At 35.7% G+C, this 27614-nt stretch overlaps 1 protein-coding gene across 1 annotated transcript in view; it reads right to left on the reverse strand.

Annotated features, from left to right (window-relative positions):
• The window catches only part of LOC142347912 (uncharacterized), a 138859-nt gene that overhangs the window by 14988 nt on the left and 96257 nt on the right, over positions 1-27614 (reverse strand). The window contains exons 87-89 of the mRNA XM_075399075.1: positions 20649-20789; positions 17309-18400; positions 12452-12660 (exon numbers count right to left, since the gene is read on the reverse strand). Of these exons, the coding sequence (XP_075255190.1) occupies positions 12452-12660; positions 17309-18400; positions 20649-20789 (1442 nt within the window). The remainder of the gene's footprint in view (positions 1-12451; positions 12661-17308; positions 18401-20648; positions 20790-27614) is intronic.

A 27614-nucleotide genomic window follows, 5' to 3' on the forward strand; every position in this document is an offset into this window, starting at 1 on the left:
AAAGCCATACAACTTGACTCCAATTACACTAATGCTCGCTCTGTTAGTAATATGTTCACCAGATGACATTTACGAGTGGTAATTAAACATTGCATAACTGACATTTATAGTTAAAGGGAGTATTCTGTTCAGGAATTTAATCTGTTTACATAGCAAATTATTAAGTAAATATGAAATTAACCATATTAAGACAATGATTATGTAGAGAAGTTGAACGTTAAACATAGCAATATGGCGTGATAATTGAAGGTTCATCAAAAACTAACGTAAAACATTTCTGACACAACATTTCACATCTAAACAATCTTTAAAACAGGAAAACTTAATGTATTATTCAAATATTAACTAAAGTTTGTTCATAACTGAAATGGAAAGTATGAATTCGCCCACATATCAAAAGCTGTCATAATTTTGGCATTGCTCGTGACATTTAGAAAGCGTATTGACACAACGCAACTGATTGATCGTATAATTATATGGCAAAAACTAGATGGAATTCGAAAAAGGGAAAATCCGCCGTTCAGGGTAAAGTTGCAAAGTCGATGAACGAAATGAGCATCGAGACTAGCACCAATGGTTAGAGTATCAAGTGAAAATTATGCCCAACCCCACCTTTCAGGGTCCTAAACTCAAGTCCCTAGGAGCTAGAGCACTTCAAAAATTCCAGTACTTTTTCAAGGTCACCCGACTATCGGAAACAAAAGTTGTGACCTTGAGATGAAAACTATTGAAACTGAAAGCACCGCATAAGGGAATGAGAATACATATGAGAAATATACATCAGTGACCTTGACGGTCTTGCACCAAGGTTAAATATTATTTTTTCCAACATTTTAGTATGTTTTTACATTATTTCTAATATTAAAAATGCATTATTGACCGAACTTAACCCAATTCCGTCGCTCTAGCAACTGAGAATTGCTGGTAAAGGGCATAACTATATACTCACCATAAAACGATCTAATAATTTGATATAAAAAATTTAAAATATTAGTTTTGACCGCAACATCCAGCGTAGAATTTGAATATTAAAAAGATTTTTTTGATTTTTGCTATTGACAGAGAGATATCAAGGTTTAAACTTCCGAGAAAATAGAGTGAATTCCGTTGATTTCATTCACTTTTTTTCGGAATTTTTGACTAAAATTTCGCCAATTTTGATAAAATTCAATAAAATTTTTCATGAAATTGGTATTGATTTTACGTTTAAAGACAAAATTCATTGTCGGCCATTTTCATTGAAGCTTTTGTCACAAATTGTCGTTGATTTTACAATTAAAGACAAAATATATTGTCGGCTATTTTCATTGAATTTTTGTTTGTCACAAATTCCGGCTAAAAATTTCACAAAACTCAGACTTTTTCATCAAAAACAGCACGAAATAAGTTTCTTTAGTCCACTCTGATTAAATCTGCAGGAAGTGCACACCCAAACACCACTAACACAATCTTTGTAGACTAAAAAGGGGGCTAATTCCACTTCAACTTCCGTTGAGAGTGCTCTGTAAATAAAATTTTGCCGTTTTTTGCTAACTTTATTCGTTGATTATCAAAAACAGAGCATTTACTTAAGAGATTTTTTAACAAACAAAATATCTATATCAATGACATTCCAAAAATAAAATATTCCTAATGGACAAACAACACTACCAGGACTAGTTTCTGCTGAATTCAAATTTAGTCTTTATCGCGGTTTTACGCCATTTAAGTTATGGTGTTCTGGCTTTGGTACTATTAGATTTCACAAAATTTTTTTTTAATTTTTAGGTATTTGCCCATTTTCCATGTTTTCTAATTTTGTCAAATTATCACGTTATTGTCAGTTCATATATCACATTTTTCGCGTTCAAAATAACGCACAATTGATAATATTTAAATCTTTAAAGATATAGATTGTGGTTCTTTACTACTTCGACAATCCTTTCTCGAAGAATTTGTTTGAATTTTTTAATTTTGTCTTTAAGTGTCGTTTTTACTTGGTCTTTTTAGTCGTATTTAATTTCCTGTACAATGACCCGGTTGGATTTGCTTTTCCTGGAAGAGTAGATGAGCTGACGTTCTGATATTAGAAGATAGATAATGGCTTTCATGACTTTGAAAACAATTGTTTTCGAAAATGAAAAAAAAAAAACATTTCAACTTCGCAATTTTGTTCCTTTTAATGTCTGTTTGTTACCTGGTCTCGTTAATTAAAGGTTTAAGATGTAACTTTTTTGTCAAGGGAAGGTGTCAAAAGGGATTGGTGTCACAAAATCTATTGTTTTTAAAGAATTCGTTATAAATTTACTGGCTTCGACACTGGTTTTTCACAAAAAAAATTAAATTAATTTATGATTTTTGTCAATATTGACGTTCTTTTTGTAGACGTAAGACATGTTTTGGTTAATTGCAGGTCTCGAGGGCTTCCTTTAGAAGAATAAACGAACATATTCAACTTTTTCATTTTGTAGTTAATGGCTTTCATGTCTTTGGAAATAAATTTTTTTCGAAAGAAAACAAGTATTACAAAATTTTGCAATTTTTTCCTTTTTGTCTGATTGTTGCTCATTTTCATTAATGAAGGGCCAGACAAAACCGTATCGGTGTTCGAAGAAGGTGCAATCAAACATATTTTGGGGGCCAAAGAATGGCTTTACGGCTTCCAAATCATTTTCTGGCAAGTTTTAATTGATTTTTAGTTTGTTGTCTATTTGTTGTTCTTTTTGTAACTGCATGAAAAATTGAATACTAAGAGTTCTTAATTCCCTTCTATAGAAGCTTTGGTTATATTAAACCTATGGGATATCTTAGTTGTTTCCTAATGGTTTTCATTACTTTGAAGTTAATTGTTTTTTTTAAATTCAGCGTATTTTCAAACTATAAAGTTTCTGTTCTTTTTTTGTCTTATTGTTACCAAGCTTTATTATGAACTGCTGAATAATTATTTTTTTCTGGTGAATTACAAGTTATTTTGTTAATTTTCACTTTTATCTGACGCTATTTTGACTTTGTTATTAAGTTTTGTTTTTTAAAACGAACAAATTTTTTGATGTAATTAATGTTTGTTGTTGTTATTTGATTTTGCCGTTCGTCTTCGCTCGCTTGCTTAATATCGGCATATCTCAGCAATCTAGTGCATCAATTTTTACTCCACTCAGTTAATTGCTTTGGAGGCTATATTTTCATTCATACACCAGCTTTTTTTGAAAAATACTTGAATTTTTTGTGTTTTTCTATCTTTTCCTCATTTGGTGGACAATTATGCCAAAATTGTGGATGAGCGGGGTCGGAACCTTATGTGCGATCGCACATTACCGAGCCGCATTGTTTGTCTTCGCGAGGCATTACAAGGAAACAGATTTTATCATAACCTTGCAACATGATGACAAGCGTTATAGCTCTAATCTTTCCATGTAAGCATCTTAAGGAAGATCATATACGCAACTGAATATATATATATATATATGGATTCTATGGAGAATTACTAATTTACAAGGGTCATTAAAATCTTCGAGTTTAGCAAATAAACACTCCAAAATGTCGCTTGCTGTTCTGAAATTACGTTTCTGTGCATGAAAAGTCGAGATTCGGAAGTTCCTTTTTATGGCACCCTGGGTCGAGGATTCTCCCCGAAATTAACGGGGAAAAGAGTGTGAAGAGTGTAAAAAAAACGTTTTTTTACACCGTTAGTTCTCCGCTTAATAAGGGTGGAAAGAATGGAGAAAAAAGTGTAAGTTTCTGAAATTACCCTCTTACACTCTTTTCCCACAATAAATAGGAGTGGAAAACGCATTAAACCCTAATCCCCGCTAATTAGGGATGGATTAAGGGTGAAACCTCGGCTCGGGACCTTACTTACCATAAAACGCCATAAAAATGTTTATGGACCGTTTTATGGCTACCAAGTTTCGATAACAATGCTGTAGAGGCCGAGCATTAATTATTTCCCCAAACATTCATCATTCATTTTATTAAAACAATTTTATGTCAACATATTTTGTTTCTAATTTTCATACATTTGTAAACGTGTAAAAAGATCCCCCAAACGTGTAAACAGGCTGACCGGGTTAAGGTCTTAACAAAACGAGGTCACTAAAACTGCTGTATGACAAAATTGCGTTTTACACCTGGTAACAACGAAGTGTTAGTTTGACTTTTCTAAATAATCACAGCTGCTGCCACTTATACAGAAGTGAAGCAAAAGAACTAAGACTCGTGAAATTCCGCATAGATCTGATTCCACACACTTCAAAGCTTAATAAAAGTAGGTGTGTGTCGGTCGCAGATTGCTGCGAAGAGCAGATAATTATGCCTGAGCTTTGTTGTGATCATAGAAACCGGGTTCAGTTTTTGTGGAAAAACGGGAGCTTAGCTTGAGCAGAGCACCAGATTATTAGTTGAAGTCAGTTGGCTTTGAAAGATTATTAGTTGGCTTTGAAAGAACTAGGAAATATATATTCATAAGGAAATCTAGTTTGCCTAACAATCTCACTTGAGCAGTAAAATAGTGTGTCTTGCTAACGTGAAACTTGTAATTTATCTTATCATCGATTTGGTCTTGAAAGTTTGAATAACTTGAGAGAAAGGAAAATAAAGAACCTCTGATAGCTGAACATTAGGGTGACAAAAAATTCCTCTTCTTCGACCAGACGAACGATTTATAATCAGTTCGTTGAAAGTAATAGGCGGTGAAAGATAGATTTTCAGTTCACAGACTTGAGTTTTCCAAACCAAAAACCTAGATGCTACGTCGTCTCTATGGCTTCGGCCCCAGTGACTAACGAAGGACCTCTGTTTTGACCAACAATTCAAGTCCGCTTACGGCAAAAGACGGTTTCTCCTCTGTGAATTGTGTTCTATTCTGAAACTGAATGTACCCCCTTAGATTCGTTTATAAATATAAACAGTGAGCAATCTATAGGGACACAAATTTTGGTTTGAATAGCACCAAATTGAATTGTTGAGTTGTTAACCAAAACTCAGAAAAAAATTGTTTGATTATTCAATTGGAACTTACTGAGTAGTTCCAGCAATTGATTTTATTATTCAGCAAAGCTGAGCGATTAGTTATTTGGACTAATAAAGCAACGTTTAATGCAACGGTAATTTACAGAATAGCGGATATAAAGTTACAAAAGCGAACTGCACAACTTAGTATCCAGACAGCTTGTAAACCGCTAATAACGAACTGGGCGGTATAAAACTTTCCTTGTAATTGATAGGAAAGCAGCCGTTACATTTGGTCCGCCGACCCGGACAGTGGAATACAAACCGCTGTCTAACCTCGAACAAAACAAAAGGTCAACGAGACAACTCGAGTTGCACAGTCAAACGACGTTGAGGTGCCAACTTTGTCGAAAACAAAACCACGGGACAGAAAAGCGTCAAACTGCAGCGTCAAAGTAAACAAATTGTGACTCGGTCACGTAGTCACAGCAACCTTGAGAAACAAATAAAGCACTGTGCAAAGCAGATTGAGCTAAAGGAGAAAGAAGGCTACGAATTGATCAAAAATAAGGATCGGCCTAGCAAACTTAAAACAGTATATAACCAACTTTTACAATTCGATATTAGCCTAGAGAAGCTACTTGACAAGAATGGTGATACCTTTAACAATTTGGGATTACATCGACGACACAAAACCCAACAACGCGAATTTTTCATCAACTTAGAAGCCGATTGGTTGCCATATATCCACGGCCAGACAAGCATGGCGGATCAGCAGAATCAGACCCCTCTCCAAAGCAGGGCTGCAGAGCCAAATGATAAAGTTCCAAGATCTATGGGAGAAACCTCCCAAGTTTCAGTTAAGAATCAACAAAAAGAAAACCAGGACAACAAGTCCAAAGCGTCTTCCGATAAAAAAGCAAAGAAAGCAGAGAAGCTCGCAGCTCTAGACAAAGAATTTAACACCAAAATGCGTCTGAGAAAAATTGAATATGAAATGAAGCAGAAGGAGCTTGAGATGGAGCTTCAACGTTTGGAAGAAGAAGGTGCGCTCAAACTGCAATACGAAAAGGAAGCCCTTGATGCCAGAGATTCTGGTTCTGATGATGGTGCCGCGCCTAGTATAAGAAGCCGATCTCCTTTCAATTGGAAAAGTCCGAAGAGCAAAGACGTCTTCGGCTGGCTCGACCAATCAGATAAGTTTGCAAACTTTAAAGACTGTAGTTTTGATCATACAAAGAACGGTCACGAAAACTATCGAGTCAGTTTCGATCGAGAAAGCTTACTTAAATCCAGATCCCCAAGCGGCGAGCGTTTCAGACTCAACCGTTTACCCAACCGGTCTGAGTGCAATGTACTAAGCAGTAGTAGTCAGCTACCAAAGTTGAAGTTAAATTCTTTCGACGGCAATCCGCTCGAGTGGCCGGAATTGTCAAAAATGTTTGTAGCAACAGTTCATAACCGCGCAATACCTAACTCAGAGAAAATGAGCCACCTGAAAACATTGCTAACTGGCAAAGCCAGAGCGGCTATAGCAAGTATGGGCTCTCCGGAGATCTATATGGTGAAGCTTGGACTTTGTTGGAACGGAGGTTTGGCCGACCTTATCTAATCGATGAAGCACAACTCAATACTTTGCGAAATCAACAGGCAATCCGAATGCATGATTCAAAAGCTTTAGTCAGTTATTCAACAACCATCAGTAACGTAGTCAGTGTTCTGAAACACTACAAATATGAAGGCGACTTGCGATCTAGTGCAACACTGCAAATCGCAATTGAAAAGTTGCCACCTAATCTGAAGGAGAAATGGTGGTTCTATGTAGATGAAACCAATGAGGACCGACCAGATCTCTGTCTCCTAGAGAAATGGTTATCAAGAATGTCATTCGTTTACGAAGGCATGTCACAGCCCGCAGGAGAACGTAAGGAGGATCATCGACGAAATGCGAACAAAACCAAGCAGTTCTCTAAATCCTCGAATTTTAGTGCGAGTTCAAACGTAAAGGAAGTGCAGGCAACGATTAACGATCACTGCCCATTAGCCGATGGAACGCACAGAATTTGGAACTGTCCTTTGTTTAAGAACATGAACGTGAATGATCGTTATGCAGTTGTAAGGAAGCAACGCTTATGTTACGGATGTCTGGGAAAAGGACATGCAATCAAAGATTGTAAAGTCAACGCTTGTGGTATAAATGGATGTACCAAAAAGCACAACCGATTGCTACACTCAGAAAACCAAATGGACGAGGGCAATCACGCAGTCAACGTAAGCGCAGCAACAATCAGTCAAAGTAACGAAGTTACGAGTTTTCTTCAGATAGTTCCAGTCTCAATTCAGAGTGGCAGCAACAGGTTAAATACTTATGCTTTCCTCTATAGTGGATCAACGGTATCATTTGTCGACCGAAGCCTTAATGAGAAGTTGCGAGCCAAAGGCACCGATGTTACGCTCAACATAGCTGGCATACACGGAACGAAAGATTTGAAGACAGAAATGGTGCCCATCAAAATAAAGGGACCGCATTCAAAATTACATCCGTCAATTTCATTGGGAACCACAAACTACGACTACAACAAATTGAAGCAAAGCTTCAATCACTTGAACGTTCTCCCAAACAAAACGTTCAACTTGATGGACGTCGGCATCATTCTCGGTCAAGATACTTACGAGCTACAGAGACCATTAGACTACAGGATAGGAACACGAAGTGAACCTTTCGCCGTTCTAACAGAATTAGGATGGGTAGTCAGTGGACCCATGACGGACAAGAGAAGACAAAATGTTTGTCATTTCGCCTTCACAGAAGATGTGAAAGTGGCTGAGAATATCCAAAAATGGTGGGACATAGAAACCTACGCTTCCAAAATTAACGTCGTCAGTCAGTCAAAGAAGGAGCTGCAGGCACAAAAGATGCTAGAGATTACGACGAAGTTTACAGGCGAGCGGTACGAAGTGGGAATGCTTTGGAGTGAACCAGAGCCAAACCTACCAAACAACTACAGCTCAGCCTTGGGTCAGCTTCACTCACTGGAGCGAAGATTCCAAAGGGACCCAAACCTTAAAAGTTTGTATCAACAGTCGATAGATACAGACGTAGAGAAGGGATTCGTAAAGATATTGGACGAGTCCGAAGTGAAAGGCACCTTCGGGAAAGAATGGTATTTGCCACACCACCCAGTGCTAAACCCGAACAAGCCTGGCAAAGTGAGACGTGTTTGCAATGCTGCATCAAAGTACAAAGGGGTATGCCTAAACGACAAGCTACTAGCAGGGCCTGATCTACTGCATGGTTTGATTGTAACGATTTTCAGATTTCGTGAAAGACCAGTAGCCCTAACAGCAGATATCGAATCGATGTTTCTGAAAGTGCAAGTTCCCGAGCAGGATAGAAATTGCTTGAGGTTTCTATGGCGCCCAAGAACTAATGAACCCGTTCAAATATACGAATATCAGCGTCACGTGTTTGGAGCTAAGAGTTCTCCAACTTGCGCAAACTATGCTCTCAAACGAGTGGGACTCGATAACGAAGAAATGTATCCAATTGCAGCAAAAGCAATACAAAACAACTTCTACATGGACTATTTCATCAAATCAGTAGAAAACCCTGAAGAGGCAATCGAAGTCTTCAATCAAGTGCGAATTCTTCTTTTGCAGCATGGATTTCAACTTACAAAGTGGATAAGCAACAGCGATGAAGTTTGCAAAGCAATCCCAGTCGACTTGAAATCAATCAGCAACACCAAGCAAGTCGAAGTGGAACCCAATACAGAGGGATCTTCAGTGCTTGGACTACAATGGACTGTTACTGATGATAGTCCTCAAGTGTGCAGAGGTACGAACAAAGAAGTTGAAGCCCCTATAACCCAGAGGAAGATTCTGTCACTGGTATCTTCAGTATTCGACACGATCGGATTGTTTGCTCCGTTTAGTGTTCACATGAGACGACTCCTGAAAGGTATCTGGACTAAGAATGGGCAACATTGGGACAACGAAGTGGAGCCCGGCGAAGAAGCAGAATTCCTGCGGTGGAAAGAACAACTTCTAATGGTGACTGAAACAAGCATCGATAGAAGGTACTTCAACAGAGAGAGGGATAAAATAGAACTTCATGTGTTTGCTGACGCATCTGAAGACACGATGTGTGCAGTGGCCTATCTACGTTCACAAGCAAAAGAATACTCAGCTGACTTGGCATTTGTGATTGGAAAATGCAGAGCGGCTCCGATGAGGCATCTTTCAATACCGCGATTGGAATTGCAAGCGGCAGTCATGGCAGTACGGTTGAAGGAACAGATAGTCAAAGAACATGAAATAAAGATACAATGTTGCAGTTTTTGGTCGGACTCATCAACAGTACTGCAATGGATACACAGCTCCCATCGTAAACAACAAGTGTTTGTGGCCAATCGAGTGGCTGAGATATTGGATACAACTGATGTTTCACAGTGGAAACATGTGAGCGGTATCAACAACCCAGCTGACATTGGCACGAGAGCAATCAACATTGACGAACTCAGGAGGAGTGAGTGGCTCACTGGGCCGGCCTGGTTAAAACGACCAGAAAGTGAATGGCCAGAGCAAGTGAACCTAATCTTTGCCTCAGATGAAGAGAACATACCCTCATCAGTCTTCATGACACAGGCTGATCAACAGAAAGCGGTTATTCAGTGGGAACGATTCAGTAATTTTAACAGACTAGTGAATACAATGGCATACGTACGGCAGGCATTCAGCAAATACAAACCAGCAAAACCTTTAGTAAGTGTTGAAGAAAAGGAAAAAGCAAAAGCAATCATCTTCAAGTTACTACAGCGAGAACAGTTTGGTGAAGAGATGAAATCTCTCAAAAATGAAAAGGAAATCCCAAAAAGCAGCAAAATTATACAATTTTCACCTTTCCTGGATGAGGAAGGACTTATTCGTGCCAAAGGCAGAATAGGTAAAAGTCATTTGGACTTCAACGCAAAACACCCGATATTGCTACATTGGAAACATCATGCAGTTGAATTGTTCTTGCAAAACGACCACAAGAACAACCAACACGAAGGCACAGAGCATGTCAAAAACATTGTCCAGCAAAAGATATGGATCCTAGGCTTACGAAACGCCTTACGGTCAATCAAGAACAAGTTTGTTACCTGCAGAAAGGGCAGAGCACAAACGATAACTCCAGTAATGGCAGATTTACCCCAAAAGCGCTTAGACGCTTCAACAGCCTTTACAAATGTTGGAATTGACTACTTTGGCCCTTTCACTGTAAAGATTGGGCGAAGAAAAGAAAAGCGATGGTGTTGTTTGTTCACATGTCTAACTGTGAGAGCGGTGCACATAGAAGTGGTACCCAATTTAGACACGGATAGTTGTCTCAATGCAATCATGCGATTTATTGCACGAAGAGGCAAACCGAGTACAATCATCAGCGACAACGGGACAAACTTTGTTGGAGCTGAACGAGAGTTTGCAGAGTACGTTGCTGCATGGAACAAAGAAGGGATCGAAGAACATCTAATTCAGCAAGGAATCAGATGGAATTTCAACCCACCCGCAGCACCCCACTTTGGAGGGGTATGGGAACGGTTGGTCAGAAGTTGCAAGAAAGCAATGTATGTAGCCTTGGGGAACAGATCAGTTACAGAGGACGTTCTTTCAACAACGATGTGTATTGTGGAGCAAACATTGAATGCGAGACCGTTGACTCCAGTAAGTTCAGATGTTAATGACTTAGAAGCACTGACCCCCAATCACTTCTTGAATGGCAATACGAATGTTTGCTTACCATACCTACCCTGCGCAGAAGAATTTGTCGATCATCGAAAGCTCTTTCGACAAACTCAAGCATATGCAAATCTCATTTGGGACAGATTTCGAAAAGAGTATCTGCCAACGTTGAACAACCGGCAAAACTGGCGATCTACAACGAACGAAAACCTTACAGAAGGCGATCTCGTTTGGTTGATCGAAGACAGTAACAAGCGAGGATATTATAATCTGGGTCGAGTCACGGAGACCATCGAAGGGTCCGACGGAGTGATTCGATCAGCTAAAGTTCGAACGAACGATGGAGTTTACAAGAGACCAGTGGTGAAGCTCGCCCCTGTGTTACCAAACAAGAAAGATGTTTTCGTGATGGAAAACAGGGCCGGCGTTGTAGAGGCCGAGCATTAATTATTTCCCCAAACATTCATCATTCATTTTATTAAAACAATTTTATGTCAACATATTTTGTTTCTAATTTTCATACATTTGTAAACGTGTAAAAAGATCCCCCAAACGTGTAAACAGGCTGACCGGGTTAAGGTCTTAACAAAACGAGGTCACTAAAACTGCTGTATGACAAAATTGCGTTTTACACCTGGTAACAACGAAGTGTTAGTTTGACTTTTCTAAATAATCACAGCTGCTGCCACTTATACAGAAGTGAAGCAAAAGAACTAAGACTCGTGAAATTCCGCATAGATCTGATTCCACACACTTCAAAGCTTAATAAAAGTAGGTGTGTGTCGGTCGCAGATTGCTGCGAAGAGCAGATAATTATGCCTGAGCTTTGTTGTGATCATAGAAACCGGGTTCAGTTTTTGTGGAAAAACGGGAGCTCTAGCTTGAGCAGAGCACCAGATTATTAGTTGAAGTCAGGTTGGCTTTGAAAGAACCAGGAAATATATATTCATAAGGAAATCTAGTTTGCCTAACAATCTCACTTGAGCAGTAAAATACTGTGTCTTGCTAACGTGAAACTTGTAATTTATCTTATCATCGATTTGGTCTTGAAAGTTTCAATAACTTGAGAGAAAGGAAATTAAAGAACCTCTGATAGCTGAACATTAGGGTGACAAAAAATTCCTCTTCTTCGACCAGACGAACGATTTATAATCAGTTCGTTGAAAGTAATAGGCGGTGAAAGATAGATTTTCAGTTCACAGACTTGAGTTTTCCAAACCAAAAACCTAGATGCTACGTCGTCTCTATGGCTTCGGCCCCAGTGACTAACGAAGGACCTCTGTTTTGACCAACAATTCAAGTCCGCTTACGGCAAAAGACGGGTTCTCCTCTGTGAATTGTGTTCTATTCTGAAACTGAATGTACCCCCTTAGATTCGTTTATAAATATAAACAGTGAGCAATCTATAGGGACACAAATTTTGGTTTGAATAGCACCAAATTGAATTGTTGAGTTGTTAACCAAAACTCAGAAAAAAATTGTTTGATTATTCAATTGGAACTTACTGAGTAGTTCCAGCAATTGATTTTATTATTCAGCAAAGCTGAGCGATTAGTTATTTGGACTAATAAAGCAACGTTTAATGCAACGGTAATTTACAGAATAGCGGATATAAAGTTACAAAAGCGAACTGCACAACTTAGTATCCAGACAGCTTGTAAACCGCTAATAACGAACTGGGCGGTATAAAACTTTCCTTGTAATTGATAGGAAAGCAGCCGTTACAAACGCTATTAATGAAATTGTCCATATTTTGGTCAACCCGGGGTGTTTATTGGCCTGTTATCCAAATTTCACTTACAGCCTCGGCTTGCAGCCTCAATTCCTCTGTCTGGAACACTATTTCGTAGGAGGCATTAACAGCCGCTCCATTTTCAATGTCAGCTGCGATTAAATTGTTCATTTGCGTGTCAGTGAACAACCAGTTATTTCTGCTGAACACTTTCCAGCTGTCTCCAAAGTAGTCGTGTAGGGTGTAGTAGTTCGAGTCAACTGGCACAATGTGGCCCGCTGAAAATAAATTTAAACGTTTATAGCTCAACCGAATTGATAGGTTATCTCACATATCTGTATAGTTTATGAAAGTTTAAAAGTTTCTCGTTGTTTCTACGAAACTATCACAGGTAAAATCAATCTAAATTGATTTCAGCGGTCAAAGTTTCTCCTAAATGCTCTGTGTCGTTCAAGGGCGTTTTCGTAAATATTGTAGAATGATTGTTTTAAAAATACATCACCCTTCAGTCAGCATAATGACTGCTTAAGAACATTTTTAGAACAACACCAACTTTCAAGTACATGATTTTGAAAGAATTCGTAACAGAATTCCAGATATCTCTAAGAGTTAGGAATAGTCTCTGCAATTAGAAAGAGCCTATTATTCAAATTAGCTACATTATGCGGGTCTTTCCCATTATAGCCTCCTCCCCCACCCCACCCCAGCTAGTCGTCATATAATCCATAGCCTCTATTTTTTTTTTTTTTTGGGGGGGGGGGGGGGTGGGGGTGGGGCTATAAATTAATGCAGGTCTGGATATAATAGAACATAGCCGGCAGATTTCCGGAAAAGCCGCGAAAGAATAGACCTGCGTGCCATATAATAGAGATAGAAACAGATACAGATCTAAATTGGAAAAAAAACTCGACGCCGATCAAAAAACTAGGCTAAAAAACATTCAGCGATAAATTAATAAAGTTTGTTAAAATTCATTCCACAGAAGCCTCTTATAAGTGACCTTTACTGCACATAGGAGTTCCTTTGACCTTAAACAAATTCAAATTAAACTTAAGTTTTAAAGTGCAAAAGTCATTTTATTGAGTGAGGTAAGTCACGTATGATCAAAATCTAATCACGGAAATAACCTAAAATCTTTTGCAAAAGCGAGTGAGAAATGACGTCACGCACGCAAATGCCGTTAGTGAGAGGAAGAAGTCATTCAGAAAATTTGACTTTTTCAGCTTTGCGGTGTGAACAAATGTAAAACGAAAAAAGAGCGTCAGACGACGAAATAAAAAACATAGCAGACAAGTCATGACGTACAAATTAACGAATTTTCATTGATTAAACAGAAAAACTAGACCTAGAATGGACTATGAGTGAATTGAGAAAACCATTTTAAAAAAAAATCAGAACAAAAAAATAAGAAATAAACAGAAAATCAATGTCAAAATGCCGCATGTGAACAAAAAACCACTGGAGAGAAATTAAAATCTAATTCAAACAAAAAACTAGGCCTACAATGAGCTGTGAATGGATTGGAAAAACCATTTAGAAAACCATTTAGAGTGAAATTGCCGCATGTGAACAAAAAACCACTACCGAGAAACCGAATGTTTGTTCAGACACCGTATTCTCACTCTACTTTGAAATTAGAGCGAAAAAATTCACGCCGCAAAATCACTCGTTTTTTCGCTCCATTTCCTGTTTCGGCGTGACCAAAATCACTACTCCAATTTGACTTCAAAAATCATGAAAATGTGTGAACAGATCTTAAAAAAAAACATAGCCGGAAGAATTCCGGAAACGACTCGAAGTGAAAATCTATTTAACCGCCATCCAACTACTCATCAGAAAAAACTTGCCTCCACTAATTTATGATTTTCTCGAAACCGAACCATAAAACAAAAAGTAAAAACAAAAAATCAAATCTGTTAACATATAATAAAAAAATCTGATCAAATTTTGTCATAACTTGAGATCCAGAAATAACTGTCTCTGCCAAAATTACTTCATCAAAACAACTAGTACTTACTAAAACCATTTAAGTGAATGTTTTAAAAATAATTGAGGCCAAATTATGAAAAAAGGCTCTCAAAAACAACTTGCACTAAAAAACTTGAAGTTAGTAAATTTCTTAAAATTACAAAAGCATATAAATCCAAAGAAAAATTCTTTTCAGCCATAGGAAATCCAGATGCTCGCAAAACAATAGACAAGACATAATAGCTTAAGAAACTTTTATCAAAAAACAGAAAAAAACCCGAAAAATTGCAAAGAAAAAAATAGTTCCAAAAAGAAAATAGATCCAATTTTCGCCATTTTTTGTCATATTTCTCAACAAAAAAATGATTCATATCCAAAATTGCCCATACTTATTAATAAACAACTAGAACAACTATTATGAACCCTAAACCTCCACAAATGCCACAAAAAAATTAAAAAATTAAGGAATAGAAACGGCATTCAAAAATAAATTCAACAAAAAAATTGTAAAAACGGAATGAGTTTTTTATTAGTACAAGGAAACATAAAGCCGAAAAACGTTCCTTTGCCATTAGAGCAATGAAAAACTCGCACAAAACAATGGGCAAGTTATAATAGGGTGGTTAAGACACTTGTGTAAGATTTAAAAAAGAAACTGCAAAAAATGAGAAAAATGGTTTAAAATTTCTCAATTTTTCGGTCATTTTTCCTTAGAAAAAAATGATTTATACCAATAAAACTTTAGTCAATTGGTATCCTACAATTCCGTAAGTAACAAGCTGATATTCAAATCCCACTTAAAGCAGTAAAACAAAAAAAAACAGGTAAAAATTCATTAAATTTCGTCTAAAAATCAGCGAAACTGATCAAAAACCTCCAAATTAGCATTAAAAATCAAATTAACTAATTGAAACCTTCAATTCCTATCAAAACAAACCTAAAATTAATACAATATTATAACCAAACCTCATAACCATCAAAATTAGCAAAAAAACTGCTTTAAAAAGCCGCACGTGAACAAAAAAATTTAATCGCTTAGAAAAAAATTTTTTCACACATCAATTTCTCGCTCTCTCAAAAACAGCTGAATGAATAAAAACCGCTCCCTTTTCGCTCGACTCTTCAGATTTTTTGAGCGCCATAAATAAATTTTTTTACGCGTTTCATTTCCCGCTCCAAAAATCACTCCAAAAAAGTTGATTAAAAAAAAGTAGAGATTAAGAAAATTTAGTAATATCTGAAATTGAAAAGTGCTCTAAATACATTCCATTAAAACCTCTAGAAAGGTTCCTATCAAAATCTAGAATACTAAAAAGTCGCAAAAAGCAGAATCAGAAGATTTCAGCAAAAATTCAAAAAAAAAAATTCGGGGAAATCTTCATAAAAATTACACAATTATCTTTAATAAAATGACTCAAATCTGAAATCAAAATCATAAACAAGCATCAAAAACAACTAAATTGGACTATAGGCATCCCCAAACGCTATAAAAACTTAGAAACTACTGCTATAAAAACTAGAAGAACACAAAGAGCATATAAAAACAACTTGAAAGAAATCTTAGAAAAAAATAAGCTTTTTGATTTCACAAGAGCACATAGAGCCAAATAACGTTAAATGGAGCAAAAAGAAAACTGAGAAACTTCCAAAACAATAGGAAAACCGAATAGGCTAAGAAACTTAAGTTTAGGAAAAAAAGCGAAAAACAGCAAAAAATTAAGAAGAATAATTAAAAATGTTTCAGTTTATTGTCATTTTTCTTAACAAAAAAGCCGTTTAAAACCTAAGAAAATGTAATCACTTGGTATCTAAAGACTCAGTAACTAACATGCGTCTATTCAAAGCCCATACAAAGCAATATAACAAGACAAAACGCAAAAAAAAATGCAAAAATTCGCCTAAATTTCAGCAAAATAGCTGAAAAACCAGCAAAATGGTATATTAATGACCAAAAACCTACCAACCACTATTGAAGCAACGTTAAAAATCACACAATATCATAATAAGACTTCTAAACCAAAAAAATTAACAAAAAAATGGTTTTAAAAAAGCCGCACATGAACACAAAATTTCGCTCGCTTACAGAAATTTTTTTCACACCTCAATTTCTCGCTCTCTCGAAAACAGCGGAATGAACAAAAAACCACTCTCTTTTCGCTCCCCTCTTCACTTTTGTTCAGCACCCAAAACACTCTAAAATTTTTCACGCGTTTCATTTCCTGCTTCAAAATTCACTCCAACTAAAGTGATTAAAAAAAAGGACTTCTCCAATACTCCTCTTCGAGTCGTAAAAAGACAGCGCCCCAATACAATTCAAATTCTTTGAATTGTAAAAAACCAAGAGCACCGCAATATAACTACACTCAGCTTACAGCTTCGAAGCTATAAAAAGACCCCATTATGCGTTACGTGAATTCCATGGCTCTGAGATGGTGGCCGCCGTATTGGCCGACAGGGCGTTTAGCCGACAACCAAAAAAATGAGAAATTTAACCGACAATTTAAGTAAAATGAGCAATAAAACTTATTCTAATGCTGTGATTGGCCAAATTAAGCACTATTTCGTAAGCGGACCGCAATTTTTTCCATCAACTAGTGTAACCATCCGTGGTCGGACCGTATTTTACCGCATCTGGCCATGATTCACGGGCCATGGCCATGCCTCAGTGGCCCGTGGGACTTGATATGAACCTACCACAACCGAAGTACTGATTTATGGACCAATTATGATAAAACTGTCGGCTAAATTTCTCATTTTCTCCTTGTCGGCTAAACGCCCTGTTGGCCAATTTTCTTAGCACCCTCTCTGAGATACATCTGTCAAATTGGGTTTACACTTTTTTGAAATGCGATAAACTGGAGTCTTCCAAATTTTGGACAAATTGCTAACTGTTGATTCATGTGCGGCACGGCACGATAAACTTTAAAAAACTAAAAGATAATATTTCTGAAAACTAACTTGAATTTGTGAAATCATTCCATGGTTCTCCGTCATAATAGCCCAGCAAACCAGCCATTCTGTTCTTGAAAGTGGGGGGAACAGAAACGACCAAATTGAGAAAATTTGAAATCACGAACACATTTACTTTCAAACCGCTTTCATCAAATGTAAAATTGAAGCCCAGTCTATCATCGGTAATTTTCGTCGTTATGTTATAGAGGGTGAATTCATCAGGGCCTTGGTTGTAATCAATTGCTTGATTGTTGATTTTCACATAGAATGTTCCGTTTTCTGCAATGTAACATTGCAACCTGTTCGTTTTGTGATAAACTGCAAACCCTGAAAATACGGAACCTTTGCCGACCATTCTTGTGCTTACGTGCATTGTACTCGGATCATCTAGAACATTCTTAAGCATTACAAATACACCCAAACCCATAAATGGGTAATTCACCCCGTCCACAGTTTCAAAGTCTGGATCTCCCCGGCCGATTAAAGCGTTCCTGGGCCAATACCCGCCAATTACAGTCGGTCGGTACTGCTTGTAAACTTCACATCGTTGAGACGACGTTGAGTTTCCACAACATTCCTTATAAGGCAGTAAATCGGACCAATAATGGGCGGCCATGTTGGAAACGGAGCTGACTTGGAGATCAATGGTTCCCGCAGCTGGGTCTCCTTCTTCAATCAATTCAAAATTTGAGCTGTAACAACATTGGTTCGAAACGTACAACAACTTCTCAGAATTCGGTTCCAAACACGCCAACTTTGGAGACCGGATACAGAACCAAGCGCCCGGGTTGAACTCGCACTGAACTGTGGGACAGTAACCAGCGTCGTTCAATCGTGAGCGAGTCAATGGATCCGGCGAACAGCATAGATCGAATTCCCAACCACTAACTCCCATCCATACCTCCAAAGCTGCGTAGGACGCATCGGGAAGGCCAAAAAAGTCTATCAATTGACCGGTTTGGACTCTTTTTGGGCATCCATACCATCTTCCAATCTCTTCTGTACAAAGGGAGAGATTTTTCTGGGACTCCTCTTGGGCCCAGCTTTCACATGTAAGTAACCTGGGGTTTTGGAAAACTGGGAATGAACTGAGCTGGACTGAAACGCAAAAAGATCGAAGATTAATCAATACTCAGTGAGACAAAACGTAATACATGTTGCTAATTTATTGAAGAAAATGTAAATATTTTACCATCTGTTTGTTTTTTTTTTCGAATTTACATACTTGAACTTCAAAAAACAATATGGCAAATTTTCTTGGCAAGAATGGGTAGCCTTCATTAGCCTTAATTAGCAGTCGTGTTAAAATGAGACGCCTAAGTCTTTGAATAGGCGATTTCTTATCAAGTTTTGATGATGCAATAAAAATTTTGTGTATTATATTTTGTTCAGATTATTGGGGTTGTAGTGGATAGTCGATTTAATGCGGATACCAGGAGAAAAGAAAAGTGGAGAATCAAAACTATGGTATCAAGTAATATTCAAAAATATTTCTACATCTTACGATAATGAAATTCTCTGGAAACTAAATATTGATTAATATGGCTCGTAATTCGTGCAATTCTTTGCCGAATCAGTGTTTTTAGTACAAAAAAACAGAAACATCGACATAGAAAGAAGGTGAACCATCAGAGATGTCTCTGAATCAAAAATCTTAGCGTAATTATGAATAAACTTGAACCGACTAACGTCGGATGAATTGCTGTTGAACGACAGGCGGCGGGCAATTCAATTTACGAATTTAGGGGTGTAGCTTAGGAAATGCTTTTTGGGTGCAAAACTCCGATCTCATATTGGTTCAAACCGCGACCTGCAAGACAGCAGTCTGACAATTTTAACATTAAGCTAGAACGTCATGGATTCTCCGCTGCTTATAATCGCTTCTAAATTAGCAACAAACAATAAGAGCAATTGAGGTCACCCAAAAAAGGTGAAGCGTGAAAAAGTCACCTAATCAATCAGAGAATGTTCGAGAACAAAGCCGCAAAAATAGTCAAGCGGATGCAGAAAATTTGCATAAAAGAAACAGTAGTTTATAATAAATGCTTCAAACTTCGTTCGAGAGCAATTAAAAATGAAGATTCAAAGAAATGCGTCATTCATTGGCTTGTGGCAGTACAATGTCCTGTGCAATTAGGATAATATTACCAGATGAAGCTAATGAACGCAATTGCGACTGAAGGCTTTTTTGATAGTTATTACAATTTTTTGTTTGTGTTACCGAAAGCAGATTACAAAAAGAATCAAGTCCTGCTGTGATGGGACTAAATCTCATCACTAACGGTCTTAGAACCGTAATTAATTATTAACCAGATGATTTTAGCATAGAATGATCAAAATCGTTAGCTTTCGTTATAAAAAAAAAATAATTTTCAGGTTCATTTTAACCAGCACCAATTATTTTGCATTGTAGCAGCTAAACATCCAGATGATTTTAGCATAGAATGATCAAAGTCGTTAACTTTCGTTATTGAAAAAAAATAATTTTCAGGTTCATTTTAAACAGCACCAATTATTTTGCCTTGCATCAACTAAACATCTAGAACAAAACATACAAGAACGCCAAAATGTCTTTAAAAATTAAAAAAAACAGCAAAATTTAATTGAAGGACCCAGAAATAATTGATATGGAAGATAGCATAGGTAGAGCCCAATTTTAGTTTCTAGTTTAACATCTAGTATTTTAGCAGTTCAGAATTGCAATATAAATAATGTGTTAATTTTTATTGTTCCAGCACATTTTCAATTGAGTGTTTTTTATAATGTTAATATTAAATTAAAATGGCAATAAAATGTCTTCACTCTTGATTGCGTAAAACTTTGAATTATAAATTTATTCTATACCATTCTTTTTACTGCTACTGTTGTTATTACTCCACAAATGAACAATTTCTTTCCTAATAATGTTTACATTTTCTTAAAGTAACCATATCAATCAACCAATATTTTACGATCAATAAACAAACCGATTGAGCATGTTATATATTCTTCCCATGTAAAGCGGGAGGGTGAAAGATGCGAAACAAAATTGCGCAAATTTTTGCAAGTGCTCTCAGAATTTGCACTCTTTTTGAGAGCGAAAACAACCAGAGTTTTTAATTTCCACCCGATTTTCATGTAAACTTCAATAGTAAAAGTGTAAAAATCACATTAACAGTTAAGAAATTTTAATCAATTTTACTGATGTTCAAGTGAAAGCTCAATCGGCGACGCCTGAACATTTCAAGTGAATTTCCGGCAGAGCCCAAGCGCTTTTCCGGGTAAAAACTTGACTTTTAAAAGTGGGAATAGGATAGGAACGAGGCAGGAAATCAGCAACAATTGATTCCAGTTGGATATAACTTACAGTTGTTCTGTTGTATGAGGAAAACTCTGAAGAAGACATCAGTGGACCCTGGAAGTCTGGGAGATGGGTAGTAGTTGAAGGTTCTGTTTGAAGGTGAAAGTGCGAAAGACCTCGCTTCCTCTAACTCGAGACCAGTTTCATCTAAACAAAACATTAAGTTTTCATTTAAAAAATCGCAAGCAATGGGAGCTATAAACGTGAATGCTTCTTTTAAGCCCTAAAATTCTGGTTAGCTCAAATTTAATGGAATACTTGAGATCTGCTGGGCCCCAATGGTATGACATTCCTCAGATCCTATTTGTTTAAAATAGTATGCCATTCCTCAGATCCTATTGGTTTAAAATAGTATGCCATTCCTCAGATCCACTTGGTTTAAAATAGTATGCCATTCCTCAGATCCTATTTGTTTAAAATAGTATGCCATTCCTCAGATCCTATTGGTTTAAAATTGTATGCCATTCCTCAGATCCTATTTGTTTAAAATAGTATGCCATTCCTCAGATCCTATTGGTTTAAAATTGTATGCCATTCCTCAGATCCTATTTGTTTAAAATAGTATGCCATTCCTCAGATCCTATTGGTTTAAAATTGTATGCCATTCCTCAGATCCTATTTGTTTAAAATAGTATGCCATTCCTCAGATCCTATTGGTTTAAAATAGTATGCCATTCCTCAGATCCTATTTGTTTAAAATACTATGCCATTCTTCAGATCCTATTGGTTTAAAATAGTATGCCATTCCTCAGATCCTATTGGTTTAAAATAGTATGCCATTCCTCAGATCCTATTTGTTTAAAATAGTATGCCATTCCTCAGATTCTATTGGTTTAAAATTGTATGCCATTCCTCAGATCCTATTTGTTTAAAATAGTATGCCATTCCTCAGATCCTATTGGTTTAAAATTGTATGCCATTCCTCAGATCCTATTTGTTTAAAATTGTATGCCATACCTCAGATCTGATTGGCGCAACTAGTATATCATACCTTAAATCTTATTGGTGAAGAATAGTATGTCATACCTCAGATCTGAGTGGCGCAAATAGTATATCATGCCTCGGATCTTATTGGTGTAAACAGTGTGGACTCTCGAAAATCTTGCTAATTGGTAAATGTAAAAACATCGATGTAGCCAGTCTGAACTATTTTCAAGGTAAGCATTTTTTTAAACGTTAATTGTGCAGGATTCTCATGAAATTAAAATGTGAGCATAATGACTGAGAATGAACTACGCAAAAACTTGTCTCGGGATTAACTGCTTTAATCACGTAGGTTTCTAAATTTACCTCTCTATTATCATTATTTGAAAAAAATAATTTGCTATGGGGCTACAGGTAAGTTAAACTAACCCATACTATAACACTCGGAGCATTATAAAACTGCAAATTTCTTGATTCAGACTTACTGCCATGAAAAATTTATATAAATATCTATATAAATATTTATTTGTATATTTCTTTTATATAAATACTTATTTTTGGCAATTTTTCAAAAAAATTTTCTGTACTAGACTGTCTGTTCTCTTATAGTTCAAGGAGTTGTAAGAAATAGGCTATTCTTTAATCCTAAATATTTAGCAATTGAGAAAAACATCCTTATCTTTTGCGATATTTTAGAAAAAAAAACGATTGTTTTCCAACAAATCAAGCAAATGTTCAAATTGATTTATAGGGTGGCTATAAAATGGTCGAAGAAATAATCAAAAAAATTGATACAAATTTGAGACATTAAACTAGCAAAAAGTCGTTTGTAAATGTTCAAAACTTGTTTTTAACAGAAAAATTGGTGTATTTTTAATGTTAAAATCCAAGAACACTATTTTACTGCTGTCGTGGAAACAGTTTCTTGGCCAAATGTACTATTAACAAGATTTCTAGAATTCCCGGTTTTTGTCTCTATAATTTTATACTTCATTCAAAAAGTTTTTTCAGAATAATGAAATGATCACATTGAGCCATTATACAACCGTAAACTACCATTACCTTGATAAAAGATTGCGAAAAGTTTTTTTTGTGGTTTTTTTGTCTAAGCCCACATTTTAAAATTTCACTTTTCTTTATTCAATTGACATTTTTTTCATAAAACGATCTTGTCTTTCCACTACAAGTCTGTAAGCTGCTTTATAAACTTTTTTTGCTGGTATTTTTTTACAGTGAAAATGCCATTTTCTAGATACTCTTATTAGTTTTTCTTTTTTTTGGGAATGATCATCTATAGTTGAACATCATGAAACTACAGTTTTTCATCTAACTTCACTATGCAAAGAAGTATGAATAGTCTAAAAGTTGCTAAAAAATTTTTAACAGTTTAATATTGTAAAGTACTCTTATAACGTTGGTTAGAAAATACAAATTCTTTTGTGTGTTGTTTATTCATGGCGAGTGTTGATTTCAAGTTTTCTTTTTAATTTTGCATTCCTTAAAAATGGCTTGTGTTAGCGTTATGTGAAGGGCTGATCAACCTATATCACTACAAATACTAGACTACTCTTGCCAAATGGGTAGTGAAGAGTTTTTTTTAAAGTGTACACTTACTAAGTAAATACTTAGATTTTTGTATTTTCATCTCCGTAATTCGTACTTTTTTCAAGACAATTATGTTTTTTCCACTGTTACCATCTCAGTGAGCTCCAAAATTACAATCTTTTTTGACCACCCACAAGAATTGAAAAATTTTTAGATTAGAGCTCGAACTATTCTTACTTTTGAAAATAATTTTCAGAACATTTTCAGCTTGAAAAACTATTGGCAAGAAAAAATTTAAGGTGAACTTTTGAACATATTCTCATAAATGAAAAGAACTTAGCTGTTATCATATTTGGTTTTGAAAAAAATGGTTTAATTTTTACAAAGTGAAAAATTTTGGCACCAATTTAACTCTGTGGGAACGTCGAAATATACAAGTACATATCATAAATTAACTACAATTGAAAGCAAAGTTTTTTTTGTAGGAAAAAATGGCCGAAGGCATTGTTCAACTTGACCAGCATATTATCAAAATTCACTAATTTCTTACAAGTTATAACATTTGTTACTAATTTGTTATAAGTTCTCGCTCTTTCAAGAAAAGCAGCCACATTTAAGTTTTCTGGTTTCTTTTCTTCCCAAATCCAAGTTTCCTTAATTTCATACATAGGTCAGCGCGCGTGTTTTTTTATTTTATTTTGTTCGCCTATTCTTATGTGTTCTTTTTGAGGTGCCGATACTCGAAAATCGCGTTCAGTAGTGAAATCAAGAAGTTTTTTCATTGTTAAAAAATGGAATGAGCAAACTTAAAAGGAGGGTTTAGAAAAGTAATTTTGATGGAGTAGTGTTGTTCTTAGTATTCTAAGAGAAAAAAGTAAGAGAAATAAAGTTCTCATTAAGTGAATTTGAATTTAAATTCTATTAATTTTAGAGCACGACTGATTTTGAATTGAGTAAAAGACAATAAACGAGTTATAATTGTTTGCGTCTTAGTGCGTGTTAGTCGGCCTAAATCGTGCCGCTTGGGCGTATCGTTTCCCATAATTGGAAAAGTCATGACATTCGCATTTCTGATCTGTTTAACAATTTGTTTTGTTTCCAAAGTTGCTGTAGGTCTTGCTCGCTTTCCCCCTGAACGAGTGAATTGTTTTGGCCGACTTTTTAATTGTTCCGACCCCACTTGTAGGGGGAGGAACTATATACTCAAATGGTTTTTTTTGCTCAGACAATTTTGGCCGATCGATATATTCATCGTAGAGAAATGTGAGTGGTATCATTAAAAAGCTCGCCCAGCGTAGAATTCGAAATTAAAAAAGGAGTTATCGAGTTTTTTCGAGGAGTTATCGAGGTTTAAAGTTTTATGCGAAAACGTGATATTTGCATGATTTTGTTCACATTTAGCCTAATTTTTGTTCAAATTAAAGCTTTTCTATAAAAAATATTATTTTAAAATCACTTTTCACGCTGCAAAATGCAACAATTTTGTGTTACCAATAGACCGATAAAAAGGCTAGTTCTGGTCTAATGAGGAAGTCTAGCATAAAAAAAACTCGAATTCAATTTCAGAGTTGTTTTTTTTTAGAAATATTTTCCTATTTATTATTGTTTTTTTAGTCACTTAGAGACTAGTCACTTTTCATATCGAGGTTCAGTTAATGACAAACCTCAATTTCAAGGAATCGCTCATTTTTTTGTCTTCGACCCTGAGTTTTCGAATTTTTTAATGAAATTTTGATTCTTTTTTTCAAATTTTTTCTAAATTTTGGGAGTCCTATTGTATAGATTCGCTAACTAAAAGTGCAATCGGCTTCATAAAGTGCATTGATTCCTATGTGCATTGCAATTCTAATGTGCATTGCTTCGTATTGTGCATTGCAAACGGCTTCCTAAATCTATAGAGTGCTTTGAGTGGACAGCTAATGGCTGTAAAGACTTAAAAAAATTTGAACACTAACCGGTCTTTTTTGAACATTAACCGGTATTAAATTTACTTTGTTCAAGAACAGTAAGTCATTCTCAGTAATAGCAATTCCCCATTGTTTATATTGCAAAAAAAATTAAATCTAGAAAGCGCTTTTATATGCTAACTATTTGTTTTATGACAAAAATAATACGAGATTTCATAAGTTCAAAAAAAAACTCAGATTTGTTTTGTAATTTTGGTTCCTTTTGAAGTCTTATGTCATTATCCTAGTATTGATAGTCCCCATTTGCTAAGAAAAGACGCCCAGTGGTTGGTAGATAAAAATTTCAGAGAAAGGATTATGGTTAAAATGGCTTCGAAACTTACTTCTCTCATTTCTGCCTTTTTTTTGGTTTTTGCCTGTATTTGTCGTTGTTCTCATAATCACACGACTTATTGTTACGTCATATTGAGATGACATATTCATCGTTGTCTTCTTGTCTTCCCATCGAAGCATAGCGTGGTGTATTTTTTGACTTTCGTTGCAACCTCTTGAATTTAATGGCTGTTAAGCCTTTAAAAATAATTTTTTAGAATATTTTTGGACCTTATCAAATCTTAAACTTATTTTCATGAACGGTAAGTCAGTCTCAGCAATGACAGGACCTTCTTCTTTTCTACTGCAAAAAAAAATCTGCTAAACAGTTTCGTCTTCTAGCTATTGGATTCGTGACTTCGATGGCACGAGTTTTTAGTATTTTCTTTAAAATTTTTGAATATTTTGTATTTTGGTTCCCTTTGAAATTTTATCACATTATCCTTTTATTGACAGTTCCCAGGGGCTTAAAAATCACGTTCAATGGATCATAGATAGAGTTTTCAGAGAAAAGCTCATGGTTTAAATGGCTTCAACACTTTCTTGCATTTTTCTACTCACTTCCTGGTTTTTGCCTGCTTTTTTTGTTTTCATAATCATAATACTTATCGTGATGTCTTATTGATGACATTCGAATGAGGAGCATCTTTTGTTTTGAGCTATTAAGGCATAACTTTGCGTATATATTGAATTCCTTTGAGAACTATTGAATTCAACGGATGTTAAGGATTTAAAAAAATTTTTTTGATTTTTTTTTATTACAAACCACTGTTAAACATATTTTAATGAACTGTAAGTTAGTCTCAGTAATGACTGGACTTACCAACTTACACCATCTTTACTGCATTAAAAAATGATCAGGCAAACTGTCTTATCTGCTAAATTTTGCTTTTATGACTTCGAAGCCACGAGTTTTCATAATTAAAAAAAAATTCGGACTTTTTTTGTGATTTTGGTTCCTTTTGAAATCTTATCGCATTATCCCAATATTGATAGTACCCTTGGCTTAGAGAAGACTTCAATTGGATCATAGATAAAGTTTTCGTAGAAACCCGTGTGGTTTAAACTGCTTCGACAGTTTCTTCTCGGACTTTTCTACTGAATTTTCGCTTTTTGCCTGTGTTTGTCGTTGGTTTCATTATCATAAGAATTATTGTGTTGTGATATTGACGACTTATGATTGATAAATATCCTTGTCTTCTCATTGAGGCGCAACTTAGCGTACTTTTTGACTTCCGTTGGAAGCTATTGAATTTAATGACGTTGATATACCGGGTTTTCTCCAAAATTTATTATATTTGTTCACACCTGTTGATTTTTTGAAGTCATATTGTTGAAAAAAGAAGAACCCCATTGCTGTTAAAAAACTATATGAGGTTTAAAAATTTTCTAGCAAAATTTCTTTTATTGGTTTCGACAATTTTTTCGCTCATATAATTTTTGAATTTGCTGTTTTTGCTTTTTTTTCTTCACGTAGTCGTAAAACTCTGAGTGGTCTCATAGGCTTTTAATAAACGAATGATAAACGAAAGAGGAAAAATGAATGATGTTACTCAATGCAGTCAGTGTACAGCGAATAGTATTACAGTTTATGATGTTAAATTTTTATAGATTTTTTATACCTTTCAATTTTTGTTCTTTTCGTCAACTTGTATTTTATTCTCATCATTGAGAGGTTCCATCCAATTCCTTGTTTTTCAAAATCTATTTTTCAAATGATATTATGTTGTAACTGATGTTTTGTTTTTTGGACAATACGCGTTTTCATAAAAATTTTGTGAGTTGTCAGTATTTGAGTTTCTTTTTCTCTTCTTTTATAGCACATTCGCTATTTTTTTGTTTTTGCTTATTTTGTTGTTTGTTTTTTCCTCGTAATCTTTCTAATGGCATATCTTTTGAGCGCTGTAATGAGGCATGGTTTTATGTAATTCAATTAGTAATTCTGTTGTATAACAATTTTTTTAAACTCCAATATCTATTTTTATTAATACCTATTTAAAATTAAGTCAAAAATGTAGATGAGCTCGGGTCGGAACATCATGTGCGAACGCACATAAACGAGCATCCTTGTTAGTACAACCCTACAAAGAAACCAAGAAAACGTACATGATCCCTTTAGGAAATTCCAAGTTTTCATTTAGGGTTTTGCATGAGGTTAAAGAATTCAGGGAGAGTTGAACGCAAGAATTCACGCCTTTTTAAAAGAAATTGAACGCATGAATTC

This window comes from Convolutriloba macropyga, chromosome 10 (genome assembly GCF_964194025.1).
Source record: "Convolutriloba macropyga chromosome 10, txConMacr16.3, whole genome shotgun sequence".
NCBI classification, from domain to species: domain Eukaryota; kingdom Metazoa; phylum Xenacoelomorpha; order Acoela; family Convolutidae; genus Convolutriloba; species Convolutriloba macropyga.